At 34.4% G+C, this 23,176-nt stretch overlaps 1 protein-coding gene across 1 annotated transcript in view; it reads left to right on the top strand.

The window, feature by feature from the left end:
• LOC120776196 (MAP kinase-activating death domain protein) overlaps positions 1-23,176 on the top strand; it is an 86,094-nt gene that overhangs the window by 39,569 nt on the left and 23,349 nt on the right. The window contains 15 exon segments of the mRNA XM_040106822.1: positions 167-228; positions 1,977-2,045; positions 2,108-2,291; positions 2,350-3,035; positions 3,037-3,088; positions 3,165-3,353; positions 5,163-5,228; positions 5,726-6,062; positions 6,126-6,517; positions 6,585-7,070; positions 10,764-10,880; positions 11,181-11,438; positions 13,319-13,558; positions 13,629-13,901; positions 13,992-14,159. Coding sequence (XP_039962756.1) covers positions 167-228; positions 1,977-2,045; positions 2,108-2,291; positions 2,350-3,035; positions 3,037-3,088; positions 3,165-3,353; positions 5,163-5,228; positions 5,726-6,062; positions 6,126-6,517; positions 6,585-7,070; positions 10,764-10,880; positions 11,181-11,438; positions 13,319-13,558; positions 13,629-13,901; positions 13,992-14,159 — 3,579 coding nt within the window.

Below are 23,176 nucleotides of genomic sequence, written 5' to 3'. Positions count from 1 at the left end.
CACCCATTAAGCTTATTATACTTTTGCTATCTCTTTCACGCTAACTATTTCATTAATCTACTGCTATTACTATTCTCTCATTCACTACATACTACATGTACAGTTACTACGTTTATTATTCTTATACAAACTATTTTCTTTTCGAAATTTTATTACATGAACACAGGCTATGCAACTTATGGATGAAGCTGGACTCGGTGTAAATATCTTTTCTTTGTCATCTAACACTTATGAAAGGAAAAATCGTGAACGTTAAAGGAAAGAAATTGGTTTTTGTAAAAAATGCTGTGAAATTTGGGCTGATGCATCAGTGAAAATCAATCGAAGTCCAATCGATAGTCAGCCGCGTGGACTGCATAGCCCAGAAACGGTGCGCAAGCGTGACAGAATAAAATCGGCTGTTTACAAAGGTTGCGGCATCAGTCACGCCATGCTTCGAAAAGATTTCTGATATATCTCGAGTTTTAATAGACCACTATCAACACTTCAGTTATGCCGCTATTTTTTTTATGCCAGATCTTTTTGCAATTTTAAATTTGCCTATCAGGATACTCCAATGAGTTTAGCAGGTATGATGAAAGGAAAAATCGTGACTTCTGTGCACATGAAAACATGCCTACAGATGTCGCCTTTTACTTTGGCATCGTTTTGTTTATTGCACGTTTACGCCAGTTTAAGGTTTGAATATTGAATACTGCGATGGTAGCGCAATCTATCGGTCAAACATTCCAAAACTAACAATTGATTAAAAATGAAAAAGAAATTAATTTAAACATTTTGCTCAGTGGACCGAAATTGTGAATCTAAACCATTCTCGAATCTCACTTGAACATACACATTTCCATCAAAATCGGTACCGACCGCTTTAGGAGACAGTTCAACTATAATACCAGAATCAAGATTTGACTTGAGCTTAGTAGGCACTTTACAATTTAAACTTGACAAATAAAACTTAAGTGGCAATGGTATGGAACTTTGTTACAAAATTTGATGATACTACGTTTTGGAAGCTTGCGGGTGTGGGGCGCTAGCAATCAGAAATAAACTAACATATCCTCTATTGTGGAGATCAAGGGTTAAAATGATAGGCTTTATTTTTGAGGATTGAAATCTATTGTAGAATTGTATAGGACTTTATGTTAGTTTACAAATTATTAGTCTATGGCCTATGGAAAATATATTGAGCCAGAGTAATGCACTACTATGAGCAAACAAATAGAACGACCTTGTTCATAATTGGCCTCAATACAGTTGTGCCAACGTTTTATCCAATCCTTAAAACAGTTATTAAAGTCAATTTATGGAAGAGCCTTAAATGTGCGTAGCTTTTCACGATTAATGTCTTCAATTGATTCAAAACGGTTTCTTCGCAACGGTTTCGTTTGAGTTTGCTAAATAGCCAGAAGTCACACGGAGCTAAAGCAGGCAAATACGGTGGTAACAGAACGCTATTGGTTGAAAATTTGGCGAAAAACTCATGAAGAATCAATGCAGTAGGCGACGGTGCATTAACGTGGGGAAAAACCAAGAATTGTCGGCCCGCAATTTCGACCTCATTTAACGAATAGGTAGCATTCCTTTTCGACAGTTTGGCCGGTCGAATGGAATTCGGATTACGCCATCAAGGAATGGTCGAAAAAAATTGTCAACATAACACTGATTTTTGATCTGCTTTGAAGTGGGTTCTTTCGGCTTCGACTCACCCTTGCCAAGATATTCGATTGATCGTCTGTTTCGTCGTAAGCATAGATCCAAGACTCAAGTAATAATACGTTTCATGACATCTTGATAATCGGAAATATCTGTTTCACAGACGTTAACGCGACGATGTTGTTTCTTAAGTACCAATTGCTTTATTTTATAGACGTGTTGATCATCAGTTGACTTTGAAGGACGTCCTGAACATGGTTTGTCGTCAACGCGTTCTTGATCTTCTTTGAACAATTTGTACCAATCAAAAACACTTGCTCGCGACAACAGGCCATTTCAGCACAACAGCTGTTGCCGTCGGTGCGTGACAGTCTCACAGAGCCAACTTTACTGGGGTGAGTTTTAGCAATATGAAATCAGTGGAAATTCAGCACTAATAAATTTAATGTATTTTAAGGGTCTCGCAAGTTCGCTTGCCGCTCCAATCGCCCACACAGTCTGCGTACGCAAGTCAACGCAGCTCGATGTCGGCGCAAGGTTCGCATTCACGGCAGCCGAGTCCAATGAATTCACCCGCTTTGAATCCATTCATTTATGGCACTGATGTTGACTCCGTAGACGTCGCCACGCGCGTTGCAATGGTACGAATAAAATGTGTGTTGAGTTATTGCGTCAGTTCTTAACCAAATTGCTTTGCAGGTACGGTTTTTCAACGCGCAAAATACTCTCGCTAACTTTGCCGAGCATACTCGTACATTGCGTCTTTATCCACGACCAGTGGTCGCCTTCCAAATCAACAGTTTCCTACGTTCACGTCCACGTGCAACACAGTTCCTTAATCAGTTTGCACGCACACAAGCTGTAGAGTTCCTCGCAGAGTGGTCATTGACACCCACTAATGTTGCCTTCTTACGGGTACAAACTGGCGTAATGGATCCAGGTCAGGTTGGCGATAAGCCCAAATGGTTTGCACACCAACTTACGCCCATACGGTTTTCTGTCTGGGACGATGGTAGCTCACTAAATGGCGCACTACGTTCATTGAAACAGTTGGAATGTCAGCCAACTGATGAAAGCGGTTCCGACTCGGAAGGCGCAGAGAGTTCAAGTTCCTCTTATTCCTCGCTTAGTGATTTTGTTTCGGAAATGGTATCATCAGATTTGTCGCCGAGTATACATGATGTTTTCGGTGCACATAATCGACCGCATAATGTGCCGCAAACACTTTCATCAAATCTAGATCCCGCTTTAGTTTACCATCCACCTAGAACATTGCAGTATCCAGAAAGCATGTCGAAGAAAATCGAGATTAGCGAAGATGAAGAAGCTCAACGCGCTGAATCGCCAATTTCATCCTCATCCAGTCGTTCCGATCTAAGTTCGCCCAGAGCGTCATGCTGGCGAAGCAGATCACACCGGCGTTGACAAAAAGCGTCCGGTAAATCAATTTCCATCAATTTAAATATTTTTAAATATATTTTTGAAACTCTACTACATTTTATACATATTTACAGCCTCCAATAACACCACCTGTGTCCAATATTCTTGCGCGCACCGGCAGCTCTGGTTCAAGCTCGAGTAGTCCTGGCAGACAGGGTTCACAAGGTTCACTTTTTGAAAATTTCGCTTCGCACGCAAAGGAGCTGGTGCGCGAAACAACGCGCCAGAGCAGTCAAGAGGGTCTTTTAGCTCAAGTGGACAAAGTAAGTTTGTAGAATTTTGACTTTCTTAATACTTGAGACACTTTGTAAAATTTTTTTTTATCAACCGGGGCCAAAAATAGTAGTTACAGCACCTAAAAATTTAAGTTGTTTGAGTATTCTTCTCAACATTTGTACGACAGTTTCAAACACTTTTTAGAGGATACTAGAGGACCCGCTCACGTTTTACTGTGGCTGATACATAGGTAGTACTACTAATACTATCTATATGATTTCGATTAGTTAGATCATAACTATTAGTTAAGGAATAATCGCATTTGTGGTGAAGCAACAAAAATGAATCAAAAAGCATTTCGTGCGTTAAGAAAGAATTGGTTTTTGGGGTAAAAATGCTATTGAATTCGGGCTGTCCATCAGTGAAATCAATCAGGGTTCAATCGATTGTCAGCCTAGTGGACTGCATGTTAAGAAACGGCGTGGAAAGACAAAAAAATCGGCTGGCAAGATTATGGCATCAGTCTTGCAATGCTTCGAATAGATTTCTATACATCTCAAATTTCAATAGACCTTTTTATCATCACTTCAGTTATGCCGCTATTTTTTTACGCCAGATCTTTTGCAATTTTAAATTGCTTGTCAAGATACCACCTCCAATAGTTAGCAGGTATGAAAAAAATGTTATATATAGCTACCCATTGATGTATTGAATCACCCAATTTATTACTTAAGAACGAACAACTCTGTCCACGTTATGAAAACTTGTCTACAGATGTCGCCTTTTACTTTGGCATCGTTTTGTTTTTTGCACGTTTACGCCAATTTATGGTTTGAATATTGGATACTGCGATGGTAGCACAATCTATCGGTCAAACATTCCAAAATTAGCAATTAATTACAAATGAGAAATTAATTTAAAAAAACATTTTCCAGTGGACCAAATTGTGAATCTAAACCATTCTCGCATCTCCTTGAACACACACAAAAAAATTCATCGAAATCGGTCCAGCCGTTTAGGAGCAGTTCAACTACAAACACACGGTCAGAAGATTTATATATATAAAGATATATATATCGAAAAACAAGTCAGTGAGCTTAATAGGCAGGCGATAATGTATGTTATCTAATATCTAGAAAACTTTTATTATTATAAAAAACCTACATATATGAATGATTGGTAAATTTTAAGAGAAAATTTTTTGTGTTAAAACTCCCGTTTGGAGTTTTGTGCTAAAGGGCGACCTTTGAATAAGTAGGACCATAATCCCTGTTGTTTTGATGATAGCAACTTTGCAAGAGTTCTTTAGTTTCGCGAGACTACTCGAGCTCTCCATCTGCAATGCATGGTTCTTAACTACCAAGGCATCATTACCTTGAACAGAGCTGGTAAAGGTATTCCAAGTCTGTCCGCTTATACGATTTTGTTAAGTAGAGTGGTAGTTAAAAAGCTTTCAGTGCAATTGAGATTGATAATTTTTTTTTGCTCTATTTATACTACTTGTCCAAGTTGCTTTCAGTGTCCTACGTTTTCTTAAACATGGGTACGGTTTTGTTATATAGCATGTATAATTGGGGTCCTGTGGTTTCGAAGTACCATGTGTAGTTATACAAATTCGAGACCATATCTTTCAGGATGATGAATTTTTCCGAGATATTTTTTGATGTGGTTTTGAAATTGCCAGTCGATAATCGTATTATTTAAAATTTCTACGAATTTAAAAGTGTTCTAATATAATATATTTTTAATATAATAATAACATATTTTGGTCCCGGCTATATACTTTATTGCTTTGCTTTTTACTTGGTTAATTTTTTGTATAATTTAAAAAAAACTTTTGATTTCTGAACTACTAGCAACATTCAATGGAAGGTAGTATACCCGAAGAGTTAGACGAAAAAGTGCGACACACTTTTGAAAAGGTTTGTAAATTAGAGTGTCAAATTCATAATTAAATTTTTCGCACTAAGAAAGAGGTTTGGCTTGAGAATTGAAAACGTATTGGACGAATCACCAAACAAATTAACAAAAAAATTTCAAAGTTTTTCTAAAAGATCTCACTTTATATGCTCCCACACACCTTTTGCAATTATTTACTAGACATTAGATCGCGTAAATTCAATCATAGATTTCCATTTAGAATTTGAAGCTAGTACTTATAAAAACCAATGCTTCGGCGCTTTTTCACTTTTCACCTCACGCACGAAGCATTAAAATATAATTTTTTAAATAGACACAATAATAGAGTTTTTTAACACTTCGTAGTCCCTTTGTAAGAGATTTCACATACTTTTTCGACATTATTTTCCTGTGTTTCGAGAACTCATCTCAACACCGATTTTAATTTCACACCCTTATTAAAATGAAAATAGTTGTTATCCACCTGTTTTTCACTAATTATTTCCTCATACTTCTATAGTTTACCTTGCACGCCAAGAAAGCTGCTGGCGAAGCATCGAAACAAGCTCTAGAAGTCTCCAAGCAGGCCGCGGGCGTGAGTAAGCACACCTTCGATGATCTAACCTACGTCAGCAAGTCAACGATTGGTGATTTAACGAAGACAGCCAAAGAAGCTGCCACCAAGAAGGGCATAATAAAAGTGGATGATCAACCACACTTAGTGGGACAACAACAAATCGCTACACAAAAACAAATGCAGAGTTCCGGTGGCAATTTCTTTTCATCCATTGGCACTGATTTCAATGGACTGGCCTCATCGACATCTACCATGTTTTCCGGCATGTTCGGTGGCAAGAGTGAGTGCATTGATTAGACTGTATATAAGATAGTCTTCTTCATAGACTCCAATATATTTGCAGAAAATCAGCAAAAGCAGCAACAACCACCGCACCCACAATATAGCAGCGGCAGTTTGCAGCAAAAAGCCAAGTCAGGCATCAATTTCGATCCCTTTCCCAGTCGCAAAGGTCTGGTGGAACGCACACCACTTATCAAACATTCCGGTCCGGGGCAGACGCAGGAAGACATAACGCGCCAACAAAATCAGGAGCGTTCACACAGTAATACGGAAAATCAGGCTTTCCTGAAGGATGTCACCACGCAGGTTTTGGCCGGCGAAGGAGTTGGCTGGTTGAAGATGAATCGTTTCAAGAAACTCATGGAAGATGAGTCCTATCGCACGCTGGTGCTGAGTAAACTCAATAAGACGCTGGACAAGAAAATCATGCCTGATGATCATATAGACGATGTGGTAAGTCTGAGCGACTACATTGCTTACCGTCTAACTGTTAACATAAATTTTTCCGTTTGCTTTACAGTGCGTGCCCAAACCGGTTTGGAAAGGTATGCTGAAGTGCTTGCAGGCGGTGACTGCTGGGTTTGAGGTGTCTTTTTCGAACTTCGGCCTTGGCGGCATGGCTTCGATATTTCAAATGATGGAAATCGCACACACACATTACTGGAGCAAGGAGCTGAATGAAACTACCGACATGTCTTCAAGTTTGTTATCCAGTCATGCGACAAGTCCTATGGGCAGTCGTGAGAATTTGCGTTCACCCTCCAGTCCCATGGATTCGCATTCCGGTTTGGGCAGTGAGTGGGCTTCACCACAAGAGTCACGGAAAGGTTCCTCGCAAATTGATCGTGCCGGTCCAATGATTAATACAGCTGCAACCTCGGCGGCGGCCAGGCGTATGTCATCTGCCGACAGTCAGGACGGACAGTCGACAACGGAAATGTTTAAGGATATGTTGGTGCAGAAACGCACAGCGCTGTTGAGCAAACTCACATCGTTTGACTCAGACGTAAGTTTTCTGGGCTACTTTTATAGCTACACATGTTTTAAACTAAAATTGTATGTCCTTTAATATGTGTATCGTAATTTTTTATATATTTTTGCATGACTGCACTGTTGTTATTGTAAATTTGTTCACAGTTTTGAATTCACACATAACCTTTCAAATTACAATATTATTGCATGTTGGGGCATTTTCGGAAAGGCTTAGAGAGATCGCAAGTTATTAATTTTACATGAGGGATGAGCAATACATTTATTTTCCAATAATTTTTCTTTTTTGAAATTCCTGAGGTTTGCTAAAAATATCTCTATTTATTTGACAAAAAACGCTAATTAATAAAATAAGAAACTTGTCTGGCTCAGACTCGTGGCGGAGATTTTCCTTCAACTTATGTAATGACTCTTTCCCAAGCCTTCACGTTTGAAGCAAGCATATTTTTATGCCTGTATAAGTTTGTGACATACTAGATTTTCAAATTAATTTACACCAAAAGCCTTACGCCTCTTTGCTTAGATCTCATACTTCCAGTCCTCCAGGTGTTTTGGCAGGAATATAAATAAAAAAGCTTAAGAAAATTTGTGATGTACTCAAAACACTCGGCCATGCAGGAACTTTCGGACTTAGTATCCTATATGTGATACCCACTTATGGACCAACCATTGAAAGAAAAATGTGTCGGAACAAAACTGTGTAGAAAAGCGGCTTCCCATAATCCAAAATAAAAGTCCAATGGTGTTAAAGCGCACTGTAATATAGGCGACGTCGCGGTCTCACGACGCAAGATGCTGCGCTTACCGAAAGTTTCATTCAAATAACTGATTGTTTTGTCATATGTAGTGCCGTCTTGTTGAAACAAAAGGTCGTCCACATCAAAATTCCCCAATACAGATGATTCCCTCTGGTCTTAAAGCCCAACAAGCAGTGCTGATTTTTATACTCTTGCATTTATTTGCTACAGAGTATTATAGTTTTGTTCACCTAACGGTTGTACGTATCACCTTAAACTAATCAAGATAGACAAAGGGTTATACAAGGTGCGTTCCAAAGTAAACAGGACTTTTTGAATCTAGCAATACTGGTGGCGCCATCTATATGCCGACTGGTGCATTAGAATCTGCTATCTTTATCGATTGTCCAGTGAGAATTTCATGACATTTCATTGATTGGAAGTGAATTTGTTGCATTTTAAGCGTCAGTATGTTTGTGTTATCGGTGCGAAAAAGAGCTTCGAACAAAGAGCCAATATTAAATTTTGTGTTAAAATCGGTAAAACTTACCGAAACGTTTCAATTGATGAAATAAGCCTATGGCGATGATTAATTATCCCGTAGTAGAGTGCACGAGTGGTTTAAACGTTTTCAAAGTGGTCGTGCGGACATAAATGACGATCAACAAGTGGGGCAATCAAAATCCATGATCACCGGAAATTTCATCGGAACTATGCGTGAATTCATCAAAAATCAGCCGAAATCATCATTGAAATTCAAGGAAATGGAATTACACATTTCCAAAACGTCGATTTATCGCTTTTTGACTGAACATTTGGGCTTACGAAAGGTGTGTGCACGGTTTGTTCCGCACAAATTGACTGACGACCATCAATTGCTCAGAATCCAATATTCGAAGGACGCTTGTGACCGATTATTTGACCAAAAATCACATTTTAACCATTAACCACTCCTCGTATTCACCGGACATGGCACCGTGCGACTTCTTCCTTTTTCGGAAAAATGCATTTGCCCATGAAAGGAAAGCAAGGAAGGAAAGGAAAGCTTGTACCGGCATACTGGCGGCCATACCGGCCAACGAGCTAAACCGTGCAAAAAGCTGTATTGAAGCAGAAGGACAAGTCAAATTCTTAGATAAACGTTCGGTTAATCGAACCAATACTTCTCTTAGTCCCCATTTACTTCAAATAAAGATTTTCAAACTTCCGGGTGACTTGGTATCGCATATATCGGCCAATATTCCAATGAAAATAAAAGAACGTGTTTTACTCATAACAGTGTATCTTTGTGCCTAAAATAGAAAACTCCGAGTGAAAACTTGGCCTGGCCCCTATATAACTAATTTCAGGATTTTCGAACATCCAGCTAATTTTACTCTATATGATTGGTTTTACTCGTGAAAGTATTTCACTGGCTTCGATTCTTGTAAGTTCCAAGAGTATAGAATGTGCGGTTGCACCCCAACTTAGCGCTTCCTTACTTCTTTATAATGCATTTGAAGAATAGTTTGTGGATTATAAGCACTCCAAAGGCGAAAGCTTTGTTTATTAACTGGGTACGTTAACCAAAAGTCAGCTGCAACGCTGAACAGTATTTTCTGGTGAAATCCGGGATCGGTGACAATCTCGTTTTGGGCGCATTCACCGAACATGCAACGCGCTTGATGATCGTTCAGCTTAAATTCTGCAGCAAATACTGCCATAAAGTGGATTGTTGCGCGCGAAGGTTTCATTATGAGTCTTCTTCGATAATCTACTCCACAGCAGCAATAGCTACTTCATTGCGCACTGTAAGGCGTCTTCGAGGATGCACATTATCCACTAAACGTGGTGCGAGACTGTCTGTATGTACACCGAATATTTACACAATTTGTAAACGCTGTTCCGGAGTATGTCTGTTCGTTATGAAATGGCACATTAAATTGAGTATAAACCAAGTAACAGCTGTCAAAAGACTAATACCATGTTCAGACCGACACTTAATCACACGATTTCGGCTGTTGAATGGATTATCCCACTAATCTTAAAAATTTATCAAGATTTCGCCATACAAAAATGACAGTTCCAAATCACTTCATTGAAATGATTTGAAACTGATCCACGCTAAATCTCTCTGTGCGACTCTGATTTTGCGCAATCTACTTGTCAGCACTGGAAATCTGTTACATTATCACAGCTGATTTAGACACTACAAAGGGAAAAAAATGTAAACAAACAATTTTTTTTTAAAGCAATGAATCTAATTTCATCTGAAAATCGACTTAACAAATGAAAAAATGCATCCATTATTTCTATTATATGGAAAATATTAAAAAAAAACCGTATTTTTATTTCAAAATACTATATTACAATCTTTTCTTTTGATAAATATTAAGCGATGTGAATTCTTGAATGACAATAACAGCTGTTTTTTGATCTTTCTAACGGCAGTGAGAACACTGTTGGGTTATGAAATGCTTAAATATAATCTAATCTTTTAAATTTTCGGTCTGAACATGGTATAACTCCGAAAAAAGTATTGCATCATTGAAAACCAGACATCGAAAAAAAATTATATTATTTTATATACACAATGTCGCTTTCTAGTGGGTAGCTGTGATTACAACCCCTCCGTCATAAGTGCGAGGTCTGAAGAAAATTCAGATCACTGCCGTTTACGTAGACTTGATTATTGTGGGAACAGGTTAAGAAACTTAAAGAAAGAATAATCAACATATCAATATATTAAACTTGGACTAGTTTAAGGAATAATATTTTACATCAAAACTTGTTTACTTGTAGCCCATATGCTTTCATACATCCCAGCTAGTTTATTAATGTGTTTTGAGTCCACATACATAAGTTTTGAGTCCGCTTGTAGAATTATCATGTAGTACATATCTGTGTGTAGATGCAATTGTTACGCGTTTTGTTGTTGTTAAACTCGAAACAAAGAATTGAAATGCGACTTGTTTTGTGGTATACATTCGTAGGGTGCCGGTTCCACAGGTGCTCTATCGGTTGTTAGTGATCTACTGCCAGGCGGTAGTTTGAATGTACGTATGCCCGCTAGTTGTCGTTCAACGGTATCCGATACCGAATATGAAAATGTAAGTAAAATTTCAAAAGTATTCAAAAAAATAGTAAAATATTCAGTGTAATTTTTAAGTGATTTTTGCTAGATTGTGCAAGTGATGCAACAAATTTGAATGAAATGCAAGCGAACCCTCCTACTTATGCCAATTCTTTTGTTTACAGAAAACTTTTAAATTTGCATTAGACCAAATTGAAATTTGTAATTTATTCATTTTGCCTTGCACTTGGATTCTTTTTATTTTACTATTTATTTTAAAATTTTTGGCATTCAACATTTAAAACGATTTCTTCGTTTATGTTCGCACGTCGTTTAGACTACAACCTCGAAGGATTCGAAACGAAGCTCTGGCAACATTTGGTCGGGCAAATCCACGCTCAGCGCCGGTTTTCGTTATACAGGCGGACATCTAATCAATACATCTTCCTCGCCATCGCCGGATAGCCCAAGAGTCTACCTATTCGAAGGTTTAATTGGGAGAGACCGTTCGAATTTGTGGAACCAAATGCAATTCTGGGAGGATGCTTTTTTGGATGCAGTAAGCCAAGAGCGTGATATGATTGGCATGGATCAGGTGAGTCAACTTTTTTTTTTAATTTTTTACCACTTAAGATATTACCTTTATGTTAACTGAAGAATGAAAAGTCCTAAAACTCTAAGGGCCAATCTGATCAGTTTCATATAGTATATACATGCTAGAAATAGACTCAGAGAAGAGAGAGCTAATTCAGCAATACCTTAACCCTTAAACGCCTGGCGGTTCCTCCAAGCACCTGATGGTTTACATTTGTAAACTTTTTATCAACTTTTTTTTTTTTACGAGGAGGAAGCATCGAAAGCCTGGACCCCATGTCAGAGTGGAACTTTAATCCGAACTAAACCTCCTACCGTCATATACCGTTCCCCCCTGTACCACCGTCAAGTATTACGTCGGGAGGATGGTTGAGTGACACTCATGCGTACGTGATGGTCAAAATACATTCAGTTGCATTTACTTGGCCCCACCTCTGTTGGTCTGATAACCCCCCTCGTACATTGTTCGTCGCCAACCCTGCCCGTCACGTCAATCTTTGTGTGTTTGAGTCGTGGTTGTCCGTTACATTTATCGGCTCTCTTCTCCGCCGCTGTTCGCTGGAACGTTGGGATTTCATAACCCTGGCTGCAGCTTCGCAAGCAGCTTTCCATTTCTCTAACGATTCGACCATTTGGCTTACCAAGTTTTCGGGAGTTGTGTCTACACCGAAAGCATTTTTTAAGTGTTGCCTCTCATAATTATATTTTGGGCAATAGAAAAATGTGTGTTCCACATTTTCGACGGTATCGCCTCCGCAATAATCACATGTGTCGTTATTTTCGTGCCCGAATCGTCTCAAATATGCTTTGAAGCAGCCATGTCCTGTGAGAATTTGAGTTAGGTGGAAATCTACCTCGCCGTCTGGTCTATTTAACCATGGTTCGACGTTGGGGATCAGTCGGAATGTCCACCGCCCGTTTCCGCTTTCCTCCCAGCGTTTTTGCCATTGATCCACTGTATCTGCCCTTGCTATTTCTTTTAACGTATTGTGCGGTAACCTGTCATTTGTACAGCATTGAATCTCCTTGGCCAGGAGGTATTATTTCACATTATTTCACAATAGTCACTTGAAAATACAAAATTTTTCTTGAAACTATTTTTTCGATGCACTCTGACTCAAGTCAAGACGTAAATGACTGCAAAGCTCACACACAATTGGCGACTGAGCTAAAAGCTAACGGATATATCAAAGCAATATGTGACGTGATGTAATATTTAAAAATGCATCTTTATACATGAGAATTTTACAAAAAAGTGGTAGTTCCTGAAGTAGCCGCCAGGCGTTTAAGGGTTAAATTTCTCAATATTCCTAATTTTTTTTTCCATTTTACTCATCTTTGTTAGATTTGTTAGATTTGTTTTCAGATGTAACCGCGCTCTGATGACCTCAACCACTAAAGCAATAAGTGGTATCCTTTTGGTCTGTCCGCGAATCGCTTTAATTGCCACCTAGGTCTCCAGACGTTCAGAAACTTACTGGTTTAAGCAGAGCCCGTCATTCACTCTTAAATTATATTTCAAATGAAAATTGAAATAATATCCATCCGAATATTGTTTTGTTAATCTTTTCGTTTTTATAATGTCCATCCGTTTTTCGGACTTAATCTAAAATCTATCAATACGTCATTAGCGCAAAACGGCTCTATAGCTCTTTTGTGTATCCAGGCCTAATTTCTTTCACTTAATATCGAAATTTGTGATGCATGTAAAGTGCCTCGTCTTCATTTGCAATGTTTTTATTATATTGTAGTAGTTTTCTCTTTGAACAGTTTGGTTATTCGATCGTGCGTCAACGTTCTAAGCACAGAGAACGTTAACTCAGACCTAAAAATTATTGCCAATACTTTATTTCACTTTATTATTTGCTAAATTTCATGTAGGGACCCATCGAAATGATGGAACGCTATAAATCGTTGAGCGATGAGGAACGGAAACGCTTGGAGCACGACGAAGATCGGCTGCTCTCAACAATGCTGTACAATCTCACCGCCATACTTGTAATGCTTGGCGTGAACAAAGAGGAGATACGACGCAAAATCCGACGCCTCTTGGGCAAAAGTCACATTGGTTTGGTTTATTCCACCGAAGTGCATAATGTCGTCGACCAAATAAATAATCTCGTGAGTAGTTTTACACAAAAAGTTACTGCTATTTAACTTCAAATTATGACGTGATCTTTTTACGTTACAGAATGGCAATGACATCGATCTGAAACCGCTCGGTTCGAGACTGCTGCATCGGCAGAGTTTCACCGTGCATCCCGGTTCGGATAATAGCGGACCACTGCTCTTTATGGAAGTGCGCGACGACGGACTGGTGGTGCGCTCTGTCGACGGCACAATTGTGGAACGTTGGTTCTACGAGCGTCTGGTCAACATGACGTATTCACCAAAAACTAAAGTGCTCTGCCTCTGGCGCCGCAATGGCGGACAGATACAGCTCAATCGCTTCTATACGCGCAAGGTGGGTTACGAATAATGAAATGTATTTATAAAGCAAACTGTTTTATGCTTATTCCTGTTTTTGTTATTGTTATTGTATCATACAAAACAGTGCAGAGAATTGTATAACTCTATCAAGGAGTCCATGGAACGCAGCGGTACGCCGAAGAATGTGCCGGAGTTGGGCGGTGAGTTTCCGGTACAGGATATGAATACCGGCGAGGGTGGCCTTTTGCAGGTGTGCTTAGAGGGTGTTGGTTTGTTGTTTGCCAACAGCAAGGTAAGTAAATTGATTTTCAATAGTGACACAGATACCATCCTTTATATATAGAGAGTATACTATTTGTTTGTCGAAATTCGCAAAAAATATCAAAATGTTATCAGAAGTGCTAATTAGCATTGATGGTGTAAAAAGACTTTAGGTATTTGTGGGAAGATGTTTTAAATACATATTTAACCATTTCAAGTATTTTCCCGATAACTTTTAAGCCTCTTTTCAAGACTATTTTAATTGTTATGTTTTTGTGAGATTATTAAATTGTAAAGCTACGTCAATGAACAACTTTTTTTGTTACTTTTCATTATGCCACTTCATAAGATGAAATTTATTTTCTTCACTTACTCATCTTTTAAAATCATGCCATTGTAAAATTGTGCAAATAAAATTATTATTATTAATTTTTTTTTTGTGTAAAGCAAGGACCTACTCAATTTTCATTACAAATTTTACTGCAAGTGTTGATCAAAACTAAAATACAGAATTTAATTTCAAAGAAAATGTCAATGTAGCCCCAAACTACGGTATAAGTACTTATTTGCTTTGTAGTGTTTTATTTTTTAGTTGTAACAACATACATATTTTACATTTTTCATGAATTTCAGTTGTAGTGATATGCATAATGTATTAATTACGCTTTTACAGTTAATTAGAGAATTAAAAACTCGCTTGACTCAAAGGTAAAACTAATTTTTTTTAAGCTTCGCAAAGACCTCACAGTTTCAGGCAATAATAAGAAATAATAAGTAGAAAATTCATTTACTGAGTTACCTAAAATCATTCCAAAACATATTCGTTGGCATTATTTTTTTAAAAATTATATTCGATATCATCTATAATTGTGCAGCAGAAACTCTCACTAATAACTATAACACCAAAATATGCACAGAACGGGTATACAAATCAGCATTCTGCTTTTGGGCAGTTCAATTTAACTTAACTCGTCTTATACACTTGTAGGAAATAAACGAAACTCAGTTTTATAACAGTTCTCGCAGTGACTACGGAATTTCATTGATAAGAAGCAGTCATTAAACATTATTGTGTTTGAGATGTATGCCAGTTATAAGTAATAGCCTTGACAGACGGCAGCGTTAATCCGGATTAACTGCGCACTTAATCAGATCCAAATTTGTAGGTGACAGACGGCAGCTATGCGAGTTTGAAACTCTCATAAACAGCTCATTGTCCTTTTTATAATATTTTCAATGAAAATTGATAGAAGATAAACATTACGGTTGTTAGCCGACCAATTTTTACCAAACCATTTTTTATTACAAAAGCATATCAACATATTATTTTTAAAACTGCATCATAACATAGAAGTTTTATTGATATTATATTGAGAATTTGATAAACAGCTGTCAGGGTTGCTTGTATTTCATTCACAATAGATGAAAATTGGCCATTTTTAACAATGTTGCCAACGAAAATCTCACAAACTTCCTCCTTTGAGAGTTATTTTTGGATTCAGCAACGGAGTTAGCTGTGGTAACTGCTGAATTAATCCCGAAAAATGCAATTAATCTGGTTTAACGCTGCCGTCTGTCAATGCTATAAGTGAAGTCTGACATAACAGCAAACGACAATTTGGCTTCTGCTCTAACTGACAAGTCGATAAATGATGTAGGTAGTGGACAGGCAACATAGAATTAAAGCTATGCGTAGCGCCTAAACTAAGTGCCACTGCATAAACTTATGCAAGCAGGCAATAACTAGACTCTCAGTAGTTAACTCGGATAATATCATCAGTGAGATAGGTATAGATGAAACGAAAAAGCAGACAAAGTGGCCCGCTCAAGGCGGCTTTGAAGCAATGGACACTAGAGGAACACCCCAGGTTTAGTCACAAAGTTACTTTGGGGTAGCGTTGATGGTGGACAGACCAAAAAGCTTCTAACTGTAGTAAAAAGAAACTTAGTAATATGGTATTGTAGGGGACATCACAAGACCCCTAACCTTAATTTCCCAACTTCACAAAGGATGATAAGGCGCTGGTAATGCGAATGCCTATGAGACGAGGTATTTTCCCCGGTTCGCAACGTTCCAAATTAAGAGTCAATGAGCAGCTTTGGTAGCAAAAATTAGGTATTTTACCAAACCCACTGAGTTGCTGGATAAGATGTAATTTGATTACCACACGGGAGCTCAATGGATCTAATGCAGGAACACAATGAGGCTAATCTGGCCCTCATTTTTCTGGTACCATAATTTTATAGAGTAGTTTTAACGTAATTTGTTTACCACACGGGAGCTCAATGGATCTAATGCAGGAACACAATGGGGTTAATCTGGCCCAATGGGGCCGCCTACTATCTGGCGCTCTTGCCCCTCATTTTTCAAACAACCAACTGAAGTCTGGGGGCCTATTCTGTAACTCGATTCGAAAATCAATTTACTCGAATTCGGATTTTTTATATTCTGTAACTCGATTTTCGGATTTTCAAGCCAATTTTCGAGTAAAATATTCGTTAGCTTTTGAGTTGTAGAAGGCAAAAACGAAAATTGTACGTATTTTTTCTGGCACAGGGTGGTACAACTTTCGCATAATGATAAAGTAGATCCGAATTTCGAATATAATACATTTTCGAATCGAGTTACAGAATAGGCCCCCTGGTACCATACTTTTATGGAGTAGTTTTAACTCAGAACTTTCGACAGAAAATGTGTCTGTTGAGCGAAATGGAATATTGCCACTGTTTGAGATTTTCACATATCTTTTTAGGTATTTTTTGTTATCAGATATTTCGGTACAATGATCTTACAACATCATCTTAGTACATATTTTTAACCGATTGCGCCATATACTACCCTTTTTCTACCAAGGAATACACACAATTCTAATATTTTTTTTCAAATTACAATTTGCTCACTTGCTTCGAAAATAATTATTTCAATGTCTTTAAAGTTTCAATTACTCAACAAATTAATTAGCTTCATTGGTATAAGTTATATTCTCACTTAGCTCTGCACTAAGTGTTTGTCAATCACTTATCTATGTGTGTTCATAATTTCGCAGAGTTCCTCCACCGACTTGATGACTTTAGTGCGGACTATTTGGAGATAATCAAAATTAGCATATATTACCAGACAGTCGCAGCATTACTTTTTTTTAGCGCTAGATGATTCGGTGAAATATAAAAATAAAAGTATATTTTTTACTAATTTTTTAATGATTAATCTCCACCCTTACTGCCACTGAAGTAATTTGAAGTCGAAATTCTTGCTTTCGCATTCATTGATTACAACCCCCCCTTAAGAGTGTAAGCCATATGTCGTCCGTTTGATAGATTTATGTGTCGTTCTTCCCGATCAATTTCTTTTAACGATCCTTTAATTAGTTTTATGGATATTTTTAATATTTTAGTCTACAACAGTTTGCTTTGTGCGTCTACTGGTTTGAAGTTTATATGACCTGTATGGAATGTAATAGACCACTTACAAATGATTGCTTCTGTTGGCGCCAAGACAAATACAAGATTTTTCTAAGTCTGATTTGAACTTCAAAATATATTGTATATAGATTCTTTTGGAAGCTTAACGAATTCCTTAGCCTGCTTAATCGAGTAAAATTTTATGAAATTCGTTCGGAAGGGTTCACAAGCGTTTTAAATCACCCTGAACGAAATGTTATAACATTTTTTGACTAATTCGTGATCTTATTTTATTATAAAAATCGGTACGAAATGAAGGATAGTGTAAGTGACCCAAGGGAAGGACAAGATGTTTGCAATCAATTTTTAGGCGTTAGCGAACAGATAATTTATAGCGGTTAACAACATGTTAGACGGTAGTACGAGTAGTAAATTGACGTTTTGATTGGCCGCAAGCGGAACCACAAGTCAATAAGAGCCAGTTTTTACGAGAAAACTTTTGTTGCGGCAACTCTTATACATTATTTTTAAGAGAGCAGAAGGAAAAGCCACTATGTTACTTCTTTTCAGGCAACACGCTTATGGCTGATTCACACACAACTTTTGCCTAACTTTGCTGCAGATATTTGCCTTCCCATTCAGTCGAAGCGCAGCAAAGCAAAATGAAATGTTAGGCAACTCTTATACTATTTCAACGTCTTGCCAAGCCACAGTCGCCATTTTTATTTGAGCTGAAACCCCATTGGGTATGTCTCTTTTTCTATCTAAGGTTTGTTTCGTCGAAAAAAGACCTTTTTTCGTGAATTTTTTTAGAAAAAATTATTGCTGTAGGTTTATTTTACTTATTATTATATTAAAGTGCAACATTTGAAGGATACTTAAAAACAGTTTTATCGAAAAATAGCGAGGAATAACGTCGAGTTTTTTTTAATTTTTCAATTTGTGGTACCATTTTCAAGCCAAAATGACGATTTTAGACGAAAAAATCGACCTATTTGTTATTGTAAAATTCTTAGAAATTATAATTTTTGGAAAAACTCGACGTCATTTGAGAGCTATATATATGTAGAATATTTGTACAAAATTTCAAAACGATCGATGTAGTAGTTTTTTCTGTAGGCTGGTCACCGACTTTAAAAATGACATATTTGGGTAAATCGATTCAAAGTTTTGTACACTCAGCGCAGGTAGTTAGAGGTACCGTTATTCAACCTGCTGTAACTTCGTTAGTTTTTCTCCAAATGACCTAAAACTTTAACACAATATTCTTGAGATGTTGATGGTTCAGAAAAAAAAAAATTAAAATAAATGAAAAAAAAAGTTGTCAAACCTTACCTTAACTGATATGCGCTGACTGCTGAGGTTTGACCTTTAAGTGAGCATAAACTTTGTAAAAATTGCAAAGTGAAACTCAATAGGTTGGAACACTGATCTAATTATGAAAAGTGGATATAGCAATAATTATCAAATCTTCACTTATTTTATTTTTAAGTACTTTTTAATTCTCCATAAAGCATTCTTGTACGTAGCTTGTTATAATTAAACAATAAGCTTACATTTACTTCTTTTACCCTCGAAACCTTATATATTTCACTTGTAGGAGCACATAAGAAAATTCATAAAAATTCATTTTTTAATAATTAATTTCTGTCTTATATACTTAAAAAAATCATATTATTGCAAAGTAAATAAAATAATTTTAGATTGCTAGTGAATGTATTGAATGCTAAATACTAATTCATATTTATTATTTACAAATTATACATTTTATTTACTAACAGCTACTATAATATAATATTTGCTAATATTTAATATTATCACCATTCATAAATTTTACTGTTATTATTTGATTGAATTATTTTTACTATATATGCATAAAGAAAATTGGTGAACGCAAAGCAAAATACATATTTGCGGTTAGCAAGAAAAAAACATATTTAAAAATTATAAAAAAATATTTTTAGGATTTTAGCAAGAAAAAAATATTTAAAAAAATATAAAAAAATTTTGAAAAAAATATAAAAAATATTTTTGAAAAAATTTAGAAATTATTTAAAAACAAATTTTAGAAATAAAAAAATATTTTAAAACCATGAAATAGCTTAAAATACCCGCAAGCGTTGTGAAAATTAAATTTTTAGGAGTTTTAAATACAATTAAATATTTTTATTCATATATAAACTACTATATGTAAACGTGTAAAAGTACATATTTTCGCTATCTCTATCTATTGTGCCACTATTTAACTTACTCTTTCTTACGCTCTTTCTCTCTATTTTAAATTTTTGAATACAATTTTTTTTTACTGTTATTATGCCAATTGTTGCGTCAAATGACTACCTACAACTGACTTAAATTTTACTTTCTTAAGGTTACGAACAAGCCATTGAATTTGTAAAACTCAAATCCTAATTTACTTATTGTTGTATTTTTTAAACTAAAATTTAAAATATATTGATTATCAAAACAAGAAAATGTCACGTTTTGCCAAACGTCAAAACGTAATACAATGTATATACTGGCAATATATTGAAATTGCTTAAGTCAACTTAAGTTAAGTTTGACATTTCGTAATTTTCTAACACATTTTTTCGAGGTTGTGTTGTATTTTAAACTAAGAAACAGCAAATAACACAAAATAAAAATTGTGTTAAAGCTTATGTTCATATTTGATATCAAATTATCTACCACCTTTACTTAAGTGGCGTTAAGCTATTTAACAAGTTACCGCAGCTACTTATTCAACTTTTTGACAGTTACAGTGGTGAATAGTAAAATTTGCTCAAGCTATTTAAAAAAAAAAAATCAAATGAAGTTGTAAATTATTTGGAAGCACTTCAGTGTAATTAAAAGCAGAGAAGTTTAGAAAATTTGCAATTTTCGCGCAAAAAAAATTTTTACAGTTAACTTTGTTTGCGACTGTAACTTATAGAAAATGAGACAACATTCTTTTTTTAAAGTGAAGTGTCTAAAAATTAAACCTTTTCTTAGTTTTTGTTAAGCTAAGTTTTTACAAACTAAAATTTTTCATAAGAAAAAGGAAAAAAGTTTTAAAAATTTAAAAATTTTAACAAGAAAAACTGAATTTTCAAAAGAAAATCATACTTTTTAATGATAGAAAATATCTAAAAAAAAACTACAAATTTTTATGATACAAATACTGTTTAGTAAAAATAAATAAAAAATTAGACAATAAAATTTTAAAAATAAAAAAATTAAATTTCAAAATTTTTTAAAAAGAAAATTTTAACTAAATAAAATATCTAAAAAAATTAAAATATTTTATAGAAAACTACTGTTTAGAAAAAATAAATAAAATCAGTTGATACAATTTTAAAAATAAAAAAATTTTAAATTTTAATTTTCTTAACAGTAAAACTAAATCGTTAAAAGAAAATCCTACTTTTTGATGAAAGAAAATATCTAAAAAAATTGAAATCTTTTATAAAAAAAATAATGTTTAGTAAAAATAAATAAAAAATTAGACAATAAAATTTGAAAAAAAAAATAAATTTAAAAAAAAATTAATAAAAAATTAAATTTTTTAAAAGCAAAAAAAAAAATGACAAGAAAAAATAAATAAAAACAATTGATAAATTGTTAAAAATAAAAAAATATTTAAATTTTAATGTTTTTAAGAGTAAAACTGAATTTTTAAAGGCAAATCATGCTTTTTGATTAAAGAAAATATCTAAAAAAATTAAAATCTTTTATAAAAAAAATAATGTTAAGTAAAAATAAATATAATATTAATCAATTAAATTTTAAAAATTCAAAAAATTAAATTTAAAAAGAACAAAATTTTGTAAAAGCAAAACATACTTTTAAACTAAATAAAATATCTAAAATGAATTAAAATCTTTTATAAAAAACTACTGTTAAGAAAAAATAAATAAAATCAGTTGAGAAAATTTTAAAAATAAAAAAGTTTTTAATTTTAATTGTTTTAGGCGTAAAACTGAATTGTTAAAAGAAAATCATACCTTTTGATGAAAGAAAATATCTATAATAATTAAAATATTTTATAAAAAAATGTTAATTAAAAATAAATATGAAATCAAAAATAAATAAATATAAAATTTTAAAAAATTCAAAAAATTTGATTTAAAAAAAATTAATAAAAAAATTAAATTTAAAAATAATAATAATGTTAAGAAAAAATAAATAAAATCAGTTGATAAAATTTTAAAAATAAAATAATTTTAAATTTTAATTTTTTTAAGAGTAAAACCTAATTTTTAAAAGAAAATCATACTTTTTCAGGAAAGAAAATATTTAAAAAAATAATTAAAATCTTTTAAAAATTAAATTAAAAAAAAAATTAAATTTTTTAAAAGAAAAACATACTTTTTAACTAAATATAATATGTAACATATTTAAAATCATTTACGAAAAACTGCTGTTAAGAAAAATTAAAAATAAAATCAGTCAAAATTTACAAATATGCACTTGAGCTAGTTTTTCTTTGTCGCTTAGTTGTAACTTTTTTAAGTACTCATTTAAGTCCCTGCATCCTCATGTAAATAATTTGAATAAAAAAAAATAAATACAATTTTTTTTCAATCCAAAAAAAATTTTTTTTCAAGTCAAATAATTTTTTTTAAACCATTACATTTCAATACTCTTTAAAATTTGTTTTCTAAAAGAAATATGATAACCCTTATTTTCGATTTCAGCCTTATGCATCATCGGTGTTTTATATTTTGCATTAAGTGCTCGTAGCCAAAATTGCTTATGGCTCAAATAACGGTACATATGTATGCATATGTATGTTTGTTGCAATATTTAAATAAAAAGAACTCACTACAATTGTGAATTTGCTCTAAATTGGTAACTTTTGAGATGGTCCTTGTGTACATGCGATATTTTTCGTCAGCTTCTTTTCGAATTAATCAACAGTTTTTTCATATAATTTGCATTCATTTATGCTGTGTTTTTTACTAAGGCGATGAATTAGGTGCCTTAGGTTTAAATTTCACTAATTATTATGTTCATCTGCGCATTCGTATATTTTTTCCATAGTTTTGTTTTCTTTTTACTATTATTTACTTAACGTGCTTTTTCAAAAATTATTATTTTTTACTTTACGCTACTGTTTGTTTATTATGGTTCTTCAAACAAGCACTAACCATATTTTTAAATTTCGAAAAACAGTTAGTTAATTAGTTAAAAAACAAACTTATAGAAAATTAGTAAAAGAAACTCTAAGCAAACTAATTGTTTACTTAAATTCTTTATTGTTTATAACCATTGTTCATTTTTTTTTGATATCTTGCGGATCGCTGCCGCTCTTCCTTTTGGATAACTCGTTACTACGTATTCGTATTCGAATTCGTTCGATTGGTGAATTATCTGAAACATTCAATGCTCAAAACTAAAACAAACAAACAAATCTTGCAATTCTAAAAGGATTTCGAGGTACTGAAAATGTTATTATTTTATTTCTCTAGAATACGAAAAAAAAATAAAAAAAGTATAACTGCAGTTAATTTAAAATAATAAAAGAAAGACTACTAAACAAAAACCAAGCTACATAACTCGTACAAAAATACAATTTTTAGTTTCGTTTCGAATGAAAAAGTAGCCTTTATTTACTCGTATAAAACTATTTAAATACCATATAAGCCATTTGTTTGAATTTGTTTA

The sequence above is a fragment of the Bactrocera tryoni genome, chromosome 4 (genome assembly GCF_016617805.1).
Source record: "Bactrocera tryoni isolate S06 chromosome 4, CSIRO_BtryS06_freeze2, whole genome shotgun sequence".
NCBI lineage: Eukaryota > Metazoa > Arthropoda > Insecta > Diptera > Tephritidae > Bactrocera > Bactrocera tryoni.
Note: the sequence above shows the minus strand (reverse complement) of the source record. Positions and strands in the feature narration are given on the sequence as shown.